Source organism: Oryzias latipes, chromosome 24 (genome assembly GCF_002234675.1).
Source record: "Oryzias latipes chromosome 24, ASM223467v1".
NCBI lineage: Eukaryota > Metazoa > Chordata > Actinopteri > Beloniformes > Adrianichthyidae > Oryzias > Oryzias latipes.
In genome coordinates, this window is record NC_019882.2 from 17,724,770 (window position 1) to 17,742,783 (window position 18,014).

At 40.7% G+C, this 18,014-nt stretch overlaps 1 protein-coding gene across 1 annotated transcript; it reads right to left on the bottom strand.

Annotated features, from left to right (window-relative positions):
* Window positions 1-957: 957 nt before the first annotated feature.
* Window positions 958-16,571, bottom strand: rab10 (RAB10, member RAS oncogene family). The gene is made up of 6 exons (XM_004083786.4): window positions 15,813-16,571; window positions 11,886-11,946; window positions 9,002-9,140; window positions 4,185-4,274; window positions 3,761-3,862; window positions 958-1,878 (listed from the first exon to the last, which is right to left on the bottom strand). The coding sequence occupies exons 1-6, from the start codon at window positions 15,937-15,939 to the stop codon at window positions 1,792-1,794; spliced, it is 606 nt and encodes a 201-aa protein (XP_004083834.1). The 5' UTR covers window positions 15,940-16,571; the 3' UTR covers window positions 958-1,791.
* Between the last annotated feature and the right edge of the window lie 1,443 nt (window positions 16,572-18,014).

An 18,014-nucleotide genomic window follows, 5' to 3' on the forward strand; every position in this document is an offset into this window, starting at 1 on the left:
CTAGGCACTTTAACATTGGGAGTTGGGTCATCTAGACCCACTAGACAGTGCTCTGAACCATTTTTCTTCAATGATTTGTGATCTTCACTGGTGTCCATGGATTACATGAAATCTTTCCACCTTTATCCACCTTTGTCATGGTAGGGAGAACACGTCAATGTAAGGGTGGGGTCATCTAAGATAGCACAAGGACTGTTTTAGATTTTTATCCTTGTAAAATGCTGACCTTTTCCCGTCACATTTTTCTCATTTGTGCACGTTTTCTTTTACAGTGGCCCAAATACTCTTTCATAAATATGACTTAAAAAGCCCTAAAATTACAAAAATTTCCAGTCTACCTAAATTCCATCACTACTCCTTTACCCCTAAAAAACTACATGCGGGAATATCCAGTGCTCTGGACACAAACTCACTTTATTTATGACATCCTCCATTTCCTGAAGTTAAAAAAAAGAATATGAACATTTTATGTTCATCTGTTCTGATGAGGAAAACTAAGTACTTTTGTTCCAAATGACACATCAAAGTGCAATGCATTGTGGTCTATATTCACCATCGATACTGGTTTTGACAGTTCTGGGAATTTTCCAAGACACTGGATTTTGGAAATGTAGATTCGAACATGCGGACCAAATGGCAAACGCCCTAAAATAGTGGAGTAAGTAGTGAGGAAATTCAGAATCCCTTTCTACAACACAAAGTTTGAGCACTGCCACCACTAGATGGCAGCAAAGCCTGAAAATAACAACTAATGGTTGGAAATACAACTTCAACAGGAATTTACATGAGTTCATTTTTAGAGAAATGTATAGTTCCTAATTCAATTATTTAAACCTTTAGTGGGACACATTAAGCAGCATTTCTGTAAACTTTATGTTTAAAGTAAACATTCCCATCATGCTGCTGTACGTTTGGATCCGTCTAACTCAAGCGTGAAAAGGACAGAGGACAAACAAGTTAACTTAAACAAGCCTTTTTTTAATGGATCTGCAAAATTGTTTGAATTTCCAAAGAGACCGTGTGCACCTCCCACCCAGTTAGACACCATACAGAAACGCTTCCTCCTTTAAAAAGAGAAAATATCGGCATGCACAAAACTTTAACCAAAGTAGGTGGGGGTTAAAAAAAAAAAAAAGAAAAGTGAAAGAAACCACACAGACAAAAAGTAAAAGAAAACATTGATAAACAGGACATACTGTAGAACGCGGTTCTCTTAGCTGGAGAAGAAATTCAAACACTTTAGCTTCAGTCAGCTTCTTTGTGACGAAATATTATAGTAATTTCATTTGGTGGGTGTAGCTCCACCCACTGCACAGCCCCGCCCCTGTCTTCCTTTTAAGGCACAGGACAAAATAACGCCCACGTAGAAAAGGAGCCGGCCACGCCTCTGCTGCTTGGTTACAAATGATCCAATAAAGAAGAACCCCTCACTGAGTGTACAAAATATTCTTCCTACTTTGCTGATTCGCAGATTCCTGGGACTGAAGGGGGGAACGCCGTGGGTGGGTGGTGGGGGGGATCTTTTTAGTTAAAATGAGCTCTTTCACACTTTTATCGTCAACAACCTTTAAAAGAAAAGACAAGAAACGTGACTGGATTCCTCTTTTTATCAGAAATAAAAATGATTGGATGCAGAGTGAAAAGGGGGAGGAGTTAGGATGAGTGAAGTGGCTTATTGGTTTATTCTGGTCAGGTACACGGGGGGGCGTCAGTGTTCAAGAAAACTCATGAGACGGGTTAGAGGGCGAGACAGTTAGCAGTTAGAGGGAGACGTGTGTTTGCGTGTGGCGTTCAGCTGCAGCACTTGCTCTTCCAGCCTGTGACTCCGCCCCCGGTGCTGATGTCCACGTTTTCACTGTTGGGCTCTTTTACGGGCGTCTGGAGCACAAAGCGGACAGAAATCTGACGTCAGACGGCTTTCCCCCACCATGACATAGACATAGAACACACTCAGCTGATCCACCAACACTACAATTATTTTACAAATCTTTATTAAATTAACCCTGAAAATTCAACCCTAACAAACAGGTTCTATATTGCTGCGACCCAAAATGAATTTAAAAAAAAAGAAATTTGTCAAATGCAACTTTAAAAGCTTTAAAGCCCAGAAGAAAAGTTTAATCTTCACTTTAGAAATGTCCGTTTTAACCATGAAATTATTTTTTTTTTCCTTAAGGTGAACTGTTGTATTATTATTTTAGACAAAAACAGTTTTTATTCCATAATTATTCATTTTACAAATAAAAAAATATAGTTTTGATCCATTTTATTTTGGGGTGAGATTTCTGTCAAAATGAAGTGTTTGCATAGACAAACTTGTGAACAAAGCAAAACTTAATAAAAGGAATACATTTCTGTTGTAAACACGATTAGTCTTTGTTTCAAATACGACTTTTTCTATACAAACGACGAAAAGTCTTTTTCACATATTCACTCACATCTTTTCTTTTTTCTTTTTCCTCCAAAATGTGCTCAACTTTGTCTCCGAGCATAGGTTTCATTTTGACAGTCTTCTCTCTCCATATAGATCCATGGGATCGTCTGAACACATGTGAACGCACATCTATGTCTACAGTAGGGCTGCACGATATGAGGAAAACTTGCGATATGCGATATTAGTGATCAATATTGCGATAACGATAAATTTGCGGTAAATAAACAAATAGAAAAATGAACAAAAACATCATTCCCATTTCATTGCAACAGTTTAAAAATTATACTCCAAATGACCCTCATCGACATGGGGGAAAAACGTCAGGGTGGCTAACCCTGGTCCTCAAGAGCCTCAACCCTGTCTGTTTTCCAATTCTCCCTAGACTGCTCGATAATGATAACCAAAATCAGGTGTGTTCAGTCAATCAGGATGTGAAATCACTTGAGTCAGCCAATCAACAGCAAGCTGGTTAAGGAGAGCTGGAAAACAGGCAGGGTTGAGGCTCTTCAGGACCAGGGTTAACATAATAGGCCTCCATCTGATTGGTCAACAATGGGAAGGCGTCCATCTGATTGGTCAAAGCATAAAGGGATTTATTTGATTTGTTAAATGCTTCAAGCTGCTAGAAGATTGTTTTAACACATTTTGGGTTTGCGATTTATTGCGATATTCGCCGTCTTTTGCGATATGCATATTGCAGAGCTGGATATTGCGATAACGATAAATTTGCGGTATATTGTGCAGGCCTAGTCTACAGGCTTTACAAATAGTTTCTTAGGTAAAATAAATCATTTTAGTCATTTCTGCAGGTTAATTTAGTAACTGGCATATTTTACTTTTCCTACAATCTTAAAAGAAGGAAAATAAAAACTTTTACAGAAGATTTGGGAAAACCTGAGCTGTTTTTTTAGTTGTTGGACAACTTACACGGATGTAACAGCTGTTGTCATGCTTGGATCCTACATGCATGTCAGCATTTCTGGATCCACTGCAGTGGTTTCAAACCTTCTACAGTTAAATGAGATGCATTTATTTTGTTGACCTGCTTCTCCTGAAAATTGAATTCAATGATCTGCTCCATCCTTTTCTAATTCCTCATTTTCTGTTCATTAATGACGGAGCTTGGACTCTACAGTTTCCTCCTGCAGCTCCAGCTTGGAGACGTCTGGATGCCTTTAATGCAGCTTAAGCCTTTAGTTTCCTCTAAATCAATGGCAGCACTCTCAGTGTTCTGTGTTGTTAAACCACAAAGTGTCCATCCGTTCCTGAACGGCTGAACAAGCAGACGGTGATTGAAAAGCTGGACGATGCGAGCGGCTCACGCACCTTTTTGAGAATGTCTTCTGCTAACGTGAGGAAAGCTTTCTCGATGTTGATGTTGGCCTTGGCGCTCGTCTCAAAAAACCTAATCCCGTGCTCCCTCGCAATCTGTGGAGAGGGAACAAAACCAGGGTGAGCTCTGAAGGAGGTCCAGGACCAAAATAAAAGCTGCTGACGTCCCGCTCAGGACGCAGGCGGATCAGGCATCCACGCTGCGTCACTCTCCATTCTTGTGTCAGCAGCTGAGGCTTCTTCATCGGCAGACTGGACCCTGAGTTCACCAGCGGATCTCGGTTTTCTGAACTCAGCATTTCCAGGATGTTCTTGGAAAATCTGGTTTGAACATCTCTCTGCTGTGTCTGAAGGTTTGTGCTCATGTTGGACTCTTCAGGCTAATCCCCCTGTGGAGCCTCATCTTCAGTGTCCTCACCTGCTCTCCCTTGGCTTTTGGTACGACCCTCTTGTCCTCCATGTCACACTTGTTGCCTAGCAGCATTCTCTCTACATCCTCATTTGCATGCTGGGAACAAACAAAAACAAAACACAGATGTTTTGAGTTCTGGTTTCATTTAAAAAAAGTGAACTCATATTTTTCATGGCATTTTTTCCATTCATATTTCTTTATAATATAAACCTTATATTTAAAAATGACTGACAAGAAATCAAAAGTTTTGTTTGACCACAAATAGTATTATGATGTATGATGTCAAAACTACCCAAATACAAACAGATCCAACAGCCTATGAGGGACTTTTACCCTCAACCTCCGACTGACACGTATTCATGCAGGGGGATATTCCAGAAAGCAGGTTATGCTAGCTCCCACGGTAAGTTTGAGGCTAAGGAAGTGGATAACCTCAGCTTTCGGTTCCAGAAATGGAGGTATGTTTCAGGGTAGGTCAAGTTGCCATGGCAACTCATGCTCTGAACATAACCTGGTCTGGAGCAGGTTTAGTTGAAGGTTAGTTTGTTTTCAGAGAGGTGAAGCAGCATGGTGTGTCCATTTGAAGATGATTTAGTGGATGAAGAAGCTCAGATAATACTTCAGTGGAAAGACCACATATGGATGTTGGAAAGATAAACCTTTTTACTTTGATCTAACTTAATTATTTGCTTTAGTTAAGATAAATCATTTATTTTATTAAGTCAGTTTAAAAATAACATGTAGTTTTCAGACAGTTATTTTACTTTCATTCAAATTAATTCATTTAAGTAGGTGTAACAATCCCTTGCACCATAAGGGATTGTGGGATACCATTCCCTTTGCCTGTCTGGACGGATTTGGGTTTCAGTGTGGGTTTTTGACCAAATGTGTTTAGCTGTTTAGCTGTTTTACTGTATTTTGCCGAGTTATTTTATCCTACTTTGCTTAAGTCTCTGCACCATGAGTGAGAGGGAGGGAGAGGATGATGAGTTTATGTAGCACGCCTACAGTCAAATGCTGTAAAGGCAATGTTAGAAAATTCCCAAATGAACGTATGCATGTAGTGCATATTGTTTCGTTCTTTTTATTATAAAAATGAGTACATCTGCCGGCTCAAACTTAGACATATTCTTTAAGATGGAAAAAATATTAATTGATTTGGAGTAATATGACATTTAGTTTAATAAATATGTAAATTTGAGTTGTATAAACAATTATTGAGTTTTATAGACGTAAGAAATTAGGTTGAATAACTAACTCAATTACTTGTTACCAATGGATGTAATTCATTTAAGGTGGCAATAAGATATATATATATATATATATATATATATATATATATATATATATATATATATGCGTCACATGAAAATAGAAATAAGATCAGAAACTCGTGCGTTTACTTTGTTCTTCTGCTACTAGCAGAAACTCTTTCTTGCTGATGCAGCCGTATTACTTTTTTGATGGACGTAAAATCTTCATACGCCGTCATTAAAATCTCAGACTCCGTCTCACTGAAGTATAGGGCTCTCTTTTTTTCACCACGCGTTTCCATGGTGACTCCGGAAATCGGCGATCCATTGAGAATGTCTCTGTGTACCTGACGAGCACGTGCATTAACCCAGGGTTACCAAGTCGAGCGTAATTACGCTAAGTCATATCCGCTCTTTTGGAAATGACATACCCAGAGTAAGCAAGTTCAGGTGGATTTCAGCCAGAGTTCAGGCTTAAAGTCAGGGTAGTTTAAACATGCTTCCTGGCTTCCCTAGCTGAGAGCTCTTCCCCCCAGTACTCAATCTTCTGAGCGACTTCAACGTAAACAAACAAAATAACTAAAACAAATGTATTGAAAGCTGATTTCACGTGGACCCGACGGTCGTGGCTTGGATTTTTATTTTATTTAAGATAAGCATTTAGAGGGCATTAGAGGAGGCGGAGCCTAAGCTACAGTCACACCCACCTCGGCAAAGCATATTCAAGCAATCAAGTGAAAAGTGTATGAAACACGCAAATACTCAAACCTTCCTGTTGAAGCGTGGCTATGCACATTTTTGAGAGCGTTTTCAGGCTCCACATATAAAACACGTGACCATTGAACGTGTAGTGGCACATGGATGGTGTCCCTTTTAATTCAAGGAAGTGCCATTTGAAAATAAATCATGAAGAAGAAATGAATAATTATTTATACAACACCAGTCTTTCATGTATCAGAACAGACAGAAAAAGCTTGGAGCGAGATTAACGGGATTGGCACCAACATTTTGCACCAACCCTCTTCCAACTGTAGGTGGCAGATATGCACTAGTAAAGAAGCAGCAGAAGAAGAAGCAGCAGCCCCTTCCCGCTTGTCCAGTGGGAAAATCTTAGGTTGAATGAATGTTCTAGAACCCATGGCTCGCAAACCATATCTGGCTATTTTGATGGCCACATTTGGCTCTTAGACAAATCTTTAATTATAATTTTTTTTTCATCAGACCAGTCCTTCTCGGGCGTGATGCCTGGGATAGCCGTGCTTGGAAAATAAAAATCTGCCCCACTATCGGTTTACTATTATCTGTTGTATCACAGAGTTTGTAACAGCCTGAAACCTGCGATCTGCCGTCCTGCAGCTGCCACTCCGTCTCTGAGGAAGGAGCGCGCAGCTGCAGGAACAGGATGTAGGAGAAGGGGAGGGGTAGTGGGCTCTGGCAGCGAGGTGAAACGCGCACTAATTGTCAAAACTTAGAACACGCTGCCCGTCACATACCACACACTGCAGCGTGTGAGTATTGCTGTACCGACGTCTGCATGTCAGCAGTCTTTGTCCAATCTAAAGAACATTCAGACCAACCTACGATCACGTTTAACGGATGGAAGTCTCAACGCCTGCATGAAGCTTAAACTCACCACGTATCAACCAGACTAGACCATCAGCAAAACCACCATGCAGCACCAGAAGTCACATTAATGCTAAGAAATACTCATCATTTATTAACAACAGTATAACAATGTTATTAAAAAGAATCAACAGACTTATTGTACTTTAAAAGTGTTGAAATTGCACAAAATGCACACATTCACTTGTATTTTTAGTTTTAAACATATTGTAGTGACTCAGTTGGACTGGGTGGCTGTTGGGTCGTGTCCTAAGTTCTGGAGTTCATTGAACGCATCAAGCAGAGATGCTGATTGGCTCTCAGTTCTGTCGCTCAGCCTGTGGTTGGGGAGTTTGGACCAATGGGGTTCAGCTACGGGCCGAATAAGTACCGTATTTTCCGGACTATAAGTCGCCCTTTTTTTCATAGTTTGGCAAGGGGTGCGACTTATACTCCGCAGTGACTTATATTAGAGCTAAACTGAAATAAACATTGTTAATCCTCCTGTTATGTTCATTTGTGAGGAACATTGATGATGTTCCTGGGTCAATTTGATGTATGAGGTATGTTAAGTGTTAAGAGTTTGTTAAGTGACTCAGAGAATCAGCAAACCTTTTTTTTAAATAAGATCTTGAAGGCTAACATCATCATATTCTATTTTCCAATGATTTCATAGATTCAGAAATACAATAGAAATTACTACATTCTACAAATACAGGATGAAAACAGAGTATTAGTTGGCCAATGATGCTTCATGAAAGGAATAAATAAATATGAGAAAGAATTACTGTGAAATTATGAGATAAACAGTCTGCTATGATTGTGTCATATGAGGTTGTGCAAGTTATTAGTTCTTGGTCTCAGATTTTGTCAAAAGAATTTCCCGTCAAAATGCGACTTATAGTCCAGTGCGACTTATCTGTGTTTTTTTTCTACTTTATAATGCATTTTTGGGCCTGTGCGACTTATACTCTGGAGCGACTTATAGTCCGGAAAATACGGTATATAGGAGGGCTGGTGCGGGAGGAATAAAAGGTTGGGTTAAGCGCCCTTGGCGAAAGAGATTCAGGAGTTGCTGAATAAGTTGTACGGCGTTGGTTACGGCCTGCAGTAACCAGAATAAAGAACCTTAAAAGAGGTAAAGTCTCCGTGCCTCAGTGTGGGAAGGGACGCTACAATACTGAATGGCTCTCATGGAATTACATTTAATGATTTGTGGTGTTTATGGCTCTCTCGGCCAAAAAGGTTCCCGACCCCTGTTCTAGAACGTGCGTTAAGCTTTAGAGTAGAGACGCAGGCAGAACAAAAACTATTGTTTAAATAGAGAATTAAAGATAAATATTTATGTCTAAAGGATTTATATTAAGATTACATTGCTTCTAGATCAGAGCATGATCTTTGTAGGGCTTTTTAGCAAAGCAAAGACGGATCGTAGCAAAGGAGATGTTAATTTTTTTTTTTTTTTTTTTTTTTTTTTAAAACGTCCACATCTGAAGCTTTGATCCAAACTTTGGATTTTCACCAGGATGTGAATTATCTCAGGAAATAGAATCTCACAATTCAAAATTACCATTTTAAAAGTTCACTTTAAACAGCGAGAAGGAATTCAGCTCTTCGGTTAGACTAACTCCTCCACCAAGCATTCCTCCATTCATCAGGGCAGCCACAAAGATATTCCCAGACATTCCCAAAAGGACAGGAAGGACTGACTCAGCAGAAACCGTTCCTGAAAACATGACACACCATTTCCCACCACACTAACCCCACAGTAATCCCTGTGAGAGCACCGCTTTCATTCTTCTTTCAGCCGCTGTTTACCAACAACTAGTGAATCATGGGAATCATAAACGACTGTTTGGTGATCTGAAGTTCATCAGCAAACAACGCTGCTGCTGACGACAGATTTAAAGCCTGAAGGCGCCCCGGCACGTCGATGAGGAAACCAAAAGCAACATTGGTGTGCCTCACCTCGTCGATGTTACGCAACCATTTGCTGATGTTTTCAAAGCTCTTGGTGTTGGAGATGTCATAGACCAGCATGATGCCCATGGCTCCTCTGTAGTAGGATGTGGTGATGGTGTGGAACCGTTCCTGGCCCGCTGTGTCCCTGCAAACAAAAACAGTAACAAACTCAGCAGCTCCTCCCACGTAAAAGACACTTCAGAGCCAGCCCCCTAAAAAGGTTCACAGACTCAGAAGAAAGCAGAAACATTTCTACCAAAGCTGCAACTTTTAGTTTTTCAACAAATCAATTTAGGATCAAACATCGATTATAAAGCTTCCATTTCTGGTTTTATCAAATCTCATCAGTTTATGATGCATCCTAAAATAATCACATCTAGTAGTTTATACTTCAGGATGCATTTGTTTTAATCTGAAAGGGATTCTAGATTATGTGTGGGTGTTAAAGATGCTATTACTTCACTTTCCAAGAACAGGTTTAAACCTTGATTCGGTTCAATACCTGGCTAAAACAGAGAGGAACAAGAAGACCTCAGCTGTTATTCTCAGCCTGCTTTCCACACCAAACGCGATTCACGCGCCAGAGGCGTCAAGTTTCATGTTAAGTCAATGTACAGCTGCGATCAGAGCTCCAGTGGCGTTGTTTTATCATTTGGCATGGCGCCTTTGTCCAGCAGCAGTGCAATTTCAGCGTCACGGCACAATTTGGGTGTCATAGCGCATCCACAGTTCAAAATTCTTTGCTTTGGCGAGGAGGACACATCATGACAACTAATCAGGTGACGTGTTCAGTGATGATCAGTGGGTGGAGTCCAAATCCATTCATGCAGAGAAGCTGGTCGTTCTCGTCCCAAACTTCATCTTTTTCTTATTTGCGTCAAGACAAAAATAAAAATAAAAAAATCTAAATTTTATTTGTATTTTTGTCCTTCCTCTGGCTAATGCAGGACAGCAAGTCTACAGACTGGGTCAGAGAGACGGAAAACCACAGGAAACAACAGTCATTCAGCTCCTGTAGTAGACAGTGAAGCTTAACGTACCAGGAGAGTCTCTGAATGTCAAGACATGGAGACATGATTACTGTCGCTTTGTAAAACTCTTCAAAATAAATAAATCCAATCTCTAGACATCCTGTGTGTTTCCCATGCAATGTATATAAGATATACACAGGCACTGCTCTATGTAGCGATCCGATTTAAACGCAGGTAGCATCAGGCTAATGTCAACAACGCTAATGTCGCAGAGCCTCAAACCTCCAGCAGAAAGTTTCTTACGAGGACCCACTTTCTAAATGTTTCCACGGTAACATGTAGCTGACGGGAGACTGGAAAACTTTACTGCCACCCCGGATTTTGATTACACCCTTCACGTCACAAGAAAAGCACACCGAGATGTTTTCACCAAACTCTTTCCAAACAGGAATGATGTTGGAGAGCTCAGGAACACTGTTGATTTTGGTCTTTATGGACCATCACCTGACTGATTACTCAGAGCAGAGCAACTGTGGTGAGCATGAAAGCTCACCTTAAACTCAGGTGAGAATGAAAAACCGCTGACTGGCTGTTTTCCTTCATGATGTTCTCCATCTTCAGTGTTTTATGAAGAAGCTCCTGGCTGATGGAGCCATTATAACAGAGGACCTCAGCAGGTTTTGGTTCTGAAGTAAAGGCCCGGACAGACCAGAACGTAACTCAGTTAAAGGCCTGCTTCAGTGCTCTAAACTGGGAGGAACCATCTGCTGTATCTGACACAGTCCCATGGAAATGCATCAGTCCTGGTTGCTGCAACAAGAACAACTTACAAACGGTTGAAATGAAAAAAAAAGAAGCAAGTTTCTTCTCAAAAAATCCCCCCCAAAAATGTATAGACCTACTCCAATCATCTTTTGATCTATTGTAGAATTGTTCCAAGTGGTATTTCAACCGCTTTTAGACTAAACAAAAAAGCTGGTGTTGTTTTCTAGGACATCATTTCTGCAGAGCAGCGGTTCATCAGAAATTCGCCTCTGTTGTGGACGGGACTGTTGGCACAGAGAAGACCCCGGCCACCCTTACCCTAGCTGAGAGCTCTTTGTTTATAGGCTGTAGTCTGTCACTAGCTTACAGCCCCTCACAACCCCAACCTAACAATAGCGGTGTGACAAAAATGGTGAGCAACATCAGAGCTACCCCGTCGTACAGTTTAGATCCAGATTCCAGCTCAGACGAGGAAAACAAAGACGTGCATGGATCTATTTGTCTGGAAGTGGATGGATCAGAATGGAGCAGAGCAGGAAGCTTGTGGCCCCCCCAGTGTTTTTCAATATTTTCCATCTGCTCCTAATTCACAACTTTAATATATATATATATATTAGATATAAATTATATATAAATAAAAAAATGCTATTTTAAGCTTAATTTTCATTAGATATGTAGTCCATTGTCAGAAAAGGATACATAAACCAGTTTTAAACACCAAAAACATTTTACAGTTTCTGTCAACATCAGAGCTACATCAGTTTTCTTAAAAACCTGTTACAAAAGATGAATCACTACACCTCTTCGTGAGATGTCATTAAAGAACCATCACCAGAAAACTCAAATGTGTCGTTTAGACAGTTTTTTAGTTAAAAAAATACCTCAAAATGGAAGATTTTATTATAAAAATAATAAAAAAAAATGCAATTTTCCCCCCAAGAGTCAAACTGTCCGTGTCTTGGAGGCCTGTTAAAGTGTCAGTTCCAGCAAGAAAATCTGCTGTTGTGCTGGGGAGGGACAACTCCCACCACCACCGCACACACATGAACGTTGCATTTTAGCGCTAGAAGCAGATCCAAACAGATGTTTCACTCCGACACCACACGCCATTCCCAAAGACATTCCTCGCTCCGCACAAAATGCTAACAACTCACCAGATCTGTAGTTTGATCTTCTTTCCTTGCAACTCCACAGTTTTGATTTTGAAATCTATTCCTGGAAGAGAAAAAGGAAAAGTTTGAAAAAACTCAAAAAGGAAGTGGAAAATTATTATTTTTTCTTTTATCGGAAACAAAAAAAAAATGTGTCTTCCTGATCCTGCAGTCATGGCAACAGCAAACTCACAAAGTACAAACAGAACAGAGACAAAAACCAATCTAACAAAAACTGAAATATTTTTTAAACTTTCCAGACATTTTTAACCAAATATTACACATTTCAAACGAACTAAAGCTTCAAGTTAGGTTGAAATCTGAGGTCTTGGGTGCTCTGGGGGCTGGGAAAGCAGGAGAAGCAGCTGCGTTTTAGGTGGAGCAGAAGAATGAGGGAACGCGCTGCCAAGGAGTGACTCACCAAATATTATGTGCACCCTAGGGAGAGGAGCGGAAAATAAAGGGGTTCCTGGACAAAACCAAACAGTTGGGACTGGGAAACCAGGAAAACAGAGAGAGGGGTCGGTTGATGTCGCATGGGGACATTTTGACCCCTGCGAGGTGTTCTGGGAAGTTTTCATGGAAGTCTGAGTGCTAAGTGATGAATTGGAAACGGGAATGCTTCAAACTCGCTTTCCCTGTATCCTGGAACCCTTCTCACATTCACAGGAGAGTGGGACCTGGAGGCTGAGAAGGATAATAACAGCAGAGGGGGCTTTCCGTCACGGGTATTTTGAGAAGCAGCTGTGCATCCGCACCCCCAGAAGGTGGAGGACCTCTCTGTGATGGGAAGAACAGTCCTGCTTCACATCCTGGTTCTCCGCTTTCCCCACTTTCTTTCTCATTTTGTTCCTGCAGCAACAAGAATGAGTTTCCTTGAAGCTGCTGGTTCAATACTCCATCAGGGTTTGTTAGAAAATCTTGATCACAAACTGCTTTTTATTTCCACCAACCTGAACATTCATACAACAACAAAACTAATTCTGCCTCCATCAACTTTCAGGAATGTGATTCTTGTCCACATCTGTCCATCTTTGCTGCTCAGAAAATTAAGAAGGTTCTCATCTTTGTCTTTTTTTGTTTCCCTTCTCACCATTTCATCCATTCGTGCCATTATTGTGTCATTCTTTTGAAAAAGTCTCAGATGTGATTCTGAACCAGCAGCAGTTTAGACCTTCATCTCATGGGACCACATGGTCAAGAAGAAACGCGTTTTCTCCAAACTTCAAAGGAGAAAACAACGGATGAATAAAGAGGAGGAATTGTCTCCACATGTTAATAAACAGACAGTGAGCGTGAACAGTGACGGTGAAATCTGTCCGTGCTCGAGAAGATTAAAGACCAACTCTGATGATAGTAGAGATTTGTTTTTAACATGTCCTTGTGGCATTTATTTTAATGATGGACAATTATAAACGAAACTACGTTTAAAATAGCTTTTTTAAGTTTTTTTTTATTCTAATTGTTGTTAATCAGGAGCAGACGGAAAAATGCGGTTTGAAAAAGACCTCATTTGTTTCATAAAAAATAAGCTGGGCGGGCCAGAAGATTGATTGATTTTCAAAGATTATCACAGTTTATGAACGATCTGACCATCAATGACCCCAGCTCAGTCTACTGAAATCTAATATTACACACCAACTGACTCTTAATAATTCATGTTTGGCTCCCAGCAGTTCAGTTCTTTATGACATAAACCAGATATTGCCTCGTTTTCTGCTTCTTAAATGCCAGAAAGTAGACAGTTAAATACAATTCTTCGTGACCATTTATTCCGGAGGGATTTTTGTGGAGCCAACATGCATTTTTAATGGTATACTTTCAAAAACAATGGAAACAGAAAATGCGTTGTTGCTGCAAACACTTGGAAGTTGGACTGTAACGAGTATCTGAATAAATGGACATTCGAGATCTGTATGAATATTTATCACTGATGTCTTTATAGAGCGCAGTGAAAATACTCTTCAGACAATGTGATTGAGTACCACTCCAAAATTGCAGAATAATGTTAATAATTTAAACTAAACAAACCAAATTGAGACTGAAGCTCATTTTAATGAGGAGTTCTGAAAAAAAAAGAAGTTTTGTCTAAATAGAGCACAGAATTTTAATGAAAACCCTTTTAGCCTTCTTTCTAAATTTGTGTTTTTATCAGTTATGTTTAGTTAATTCTGATCTGCTCTGAATGAAGGTATATATGAAGATAATTAAATACATATTTTTGTTTTCATGTGTCCAGTAAAATATATAGCAACCATTCAATTTTGATTTGTGAGTTGTTGATCTGGAATCGTGAATCGGATCGCTGCCTGAGTATCGTAATAATCCACAGGCCTATTTGAAAGCAGACTGTGGGACGTCCCCGTTTCTCTCTATAAGGAGCAAAGGTTTCCGCTGTTCTTCAGTTGCTGAAGATCCACAATGAGGACTGCTGCCTCTTCCTCCAAACTACAGGCAAAGAGCCAGAAACGCTGCATTTTTATGGATTCCAGTCCTAATATTTCTGCTTTCTTTTTTCCTCCTTAAAGTAAAAAGCCAAACATACCAACAACAATCAGAACGCGTTTAAGTTCCAAAAAGTCGGGTTTGAAGTGAAAGCCAGGTCCAAGGATCAGGGATATGATGCCAGAGCAAACAGTGAGCTGGGTTAAGTTCTGCTAAGCACATCTAATGTTTCATTATTGCTCAGCTGTAGTCTTAAGCAACAGGAGTAAGAGGAGCTTTCTCCTGGGATTTGACTGACGAGTGTGAAAGGGGGAAAAAAGAAAATGATGCCAGCATGCTGGACTGTACCATCTCCAAATTAGAGTCAAGTACTGACATATCAAGTGCTTAAGATCTTCCCAGAACTAGGTTTAAAGGAATCAACTCAGAACTAGTTAAATCAAATGCAAAAATATCACTTATGTAATGTGAGTCAGGATCCGACATGTTGGGGGGTGGGGATTCGGGGCGTTCTCCATGGTCCAGATTTTAATGATCAAGCAAATTAATCGTGCAGCTTCATGTTGTGGCAACAGCAGTGAGGCTCTGCAGGCGAAGTACCTGTTTTTAGTTAACTTTGTGTTTTCTGTAGACAAAATACTCCTATAGAACCAATGCTTTCAGCAGCCTAGCCCTTCCTCTGCCAGGTCCTGCTACTAACTTACAAGCCGAGAGAAATAAAATGACAAACAAAATATCACACACTGTCATAACATCAGAACTTAATAAACTTGGAGTGGAAAAACCAGATCTGACTCACGTTTTTTTCTGTTGAACAGGTCAAGAAGGAAAAATTAAACCCTCCTGAGCTTCTGTTTTCGTTTCTGATTAAGTCATAGCAAGAAATGATTTCATCTACTAGCAACTGATCTACAAACTACTAGCTAAAACATTTCATGCGTGACAAAACTGCTATCGAGGCGATTATCTATCTGGAGCAACTTGTAAACACCCCGAGGCTTGGTTTCTAATGAAATGTTTGTTTGAAGATGCAAACATAAGGACAACAGAAGGTTGAATTTACTTTAAAGACCTGCAAATGTCTGAAAAAAAGCCAGCTTCTGGGGCTAAACTCTGCAGGGATGCCAGAACGGAGTTAGCATGATGTAGCCACTGGCTCAACACCAGTTGTGACACTAAAGCCCTTCCCCTAATAGGGTTTTAATATTTAACCAAAACATAATTAATTTTTTTTTTTAAATCGTACAATTTATCTTACTAGAGTGATTAGAAAGGGGAATGGCAGTGAGTAACTGGGATTTATCTTAACAGCTAGCTTGTCCGGGATGTTAGCTTCACAGTCCGGGCCTGCTAGTGCTACATGCTAACCAGACTACCATTTCCAGATATAGAGAGGTGGAGGGGGGGTTAGCTCAGCCGCTCGGCTGTCAAACTTCCCCTGAAAGTGATTAGACACTTTCGCGAACAGACTCTGCGTCTTCTCACCTATGGTAGAGATGAAGGTTGTGTTGAAAGCGTCGTCAGAGAAGCGGAACAGCACACAGGTCTTTCCCACGCCCGAGTCTCCGATCAGCAGCAGCTTGAACAGCAAGTCGTACGTCTTCTTCGCCATCGAAAACCAGTATGTTCAACCCAGAAAAAACAAAGTGGGATAAACTAGTAGCACGCCCGCGTAGAGTCTAAAGCCAGCTCCTTGGCCAACCTGACCGACTTGCTCCACTCCTCCTGACTGTTAACGGGTCACAATCTGGGATTTGTTGATTAGCTTGGCAAGCTAGTTGGCTATATACCACCCAAATAACGTGCCAGCTGACGTGTCCGAGAGTTCAATTTCCCAAGCCCCGCCGAGTCTTCCTTTTATAACATGAGAACAAAAGTCGAAAGTAAGATATCCTCCGATGTGATTCCTCTTTTCCACTCTTTTCTTTTCTCCCACACAGTCAGGACAAAATGGCTCCTCTCCGTCTCTGCCCCGACTCACTCTTTCTTCAAAACTAATGGCGAGCTAATTCAAATTCTCCGCACACCCCGACATTCCAGGAGCGCTGCGCGAAGCTCGACCGAGAAGACCGACAGAGAAGCCACGCGCGAAAGGGCCGCAAAATCAGCGCCTATTAGAAAGCAATTTCTGTTTTCTGGAGAGATTTGAACCGAAATATACAGACGACCGCCGTCGCCTTCGAATGGGAGCCACAACGGCGACACCCTTGATCCATCGGAACGCCTTCTCCCGCCTCTTCTGTCAAACTACCCTCTCTTGATTGGTCGTCTTCACTGCCATTCTGTCGTAGATCTTGATCTGATTGGCTCATTCAGAAAACACTGAGTGGCAAAGGGGCGTTCCTAGAGTGACAGAAAGGGCAAGTGTAACTACGCATGTAAGCCAGCCATTTGGGCGCGCGGCTTCTTTTTGTTCCTATTCTTTCGTGTACACGTAGACCCAACATGGCTGCCAGTTTCGCACGAAGCTCTGGCAGCTAGCCTGCGCTTCAGTTTTCGTAGCAAGCTGGCACTTGATTATCCCAGCTGTGAGTCAGACGAAGTGATGTCATAAACGAAGACCTCTGTGCTTTTTTTGCGGGCGTTTCCCACGTCCTTTCCCCCGCAAATTTCCAGTAAATGCCCTTAACAACCAAACCCACCTAAAAAAAAGACGCTCTAGTTTTTGTGTTTGTGACCTTTCGAAGAGTTTGCTTTGGGCGCGCGTGAACGTTTTCTACTTCCGCCTGTCAGTGTCTCGCGGACACTTCTGTGGAATGCTGAGTATGCCTCCCTTTACTTTGCCAAGTTCAGACTTGACAAACTGAAAAGAAAAAAAAAGAAACACAGTTTTAGGGCTGGAACACACGGGCTTAAATAGTAAAGTACGTGTAAATCTAAAAAGAATTCCTATTTTTTCTGTCTCTTTCTGTGTTTCTACTGCCCCTCCATTTTTGAGCAAACTTTTGTTATGCTAATAAATTATGAACACAAGTGATTTTTTTTTTTTGCTCTCTCCAGATGCATTCCTGGATTTCCTCCAAGGGGCCCCAGGGTTCATCTCACAGGAACAACCAGCAACAACTTTTCACATTTCTTCCCTCCTCTAGTACTTAATCAACAAACTTATTGTCTTTGTTAAATATGTTTTAATTTTCATATTTTTTTTATTCAGACAATTAATGAAAAGATGTTCTTGCAGCATTTTTCTCCTAATGCATCCACTTGCAGACTAAAAGATCTGTGTACGGTTTTGTTACCTCGTTTGAGTTGGTATTTGGCTCAAAACTGTACGATTGGATACCTCCAATGTTTCTCATCGCTCTTGTTGCACCGATAATGTTAGGTTGGGGATGTGAGGGGCTGTAAGCTAATGGGAGAGAGTTTAAACAAAGGCATGATGGGAAATGAATGCAGGGCCACAACTCTGAGGCATATTTCTGATGAACTCCTTCTGGTCTGCAAAAGCTATATCCTAGAAAACAACACAAGATCTCTTTAATTTGGGTAATCATAAATAAAAGACCAATGGGAGCGCTTTTACAACAGATCAAAAGATGATCGAAGTGGGAATTTAAACAAAAAATGAGTTTTTTTAACTGTGCAGATGTGTCTCTAACTTATGGAAGTGTATTATTGCATTCAATAAAAATAAAAACTGATGATCTTTGTTCTACTTTTTGGAGTGTTAAAGTCATGTGTCTGAGC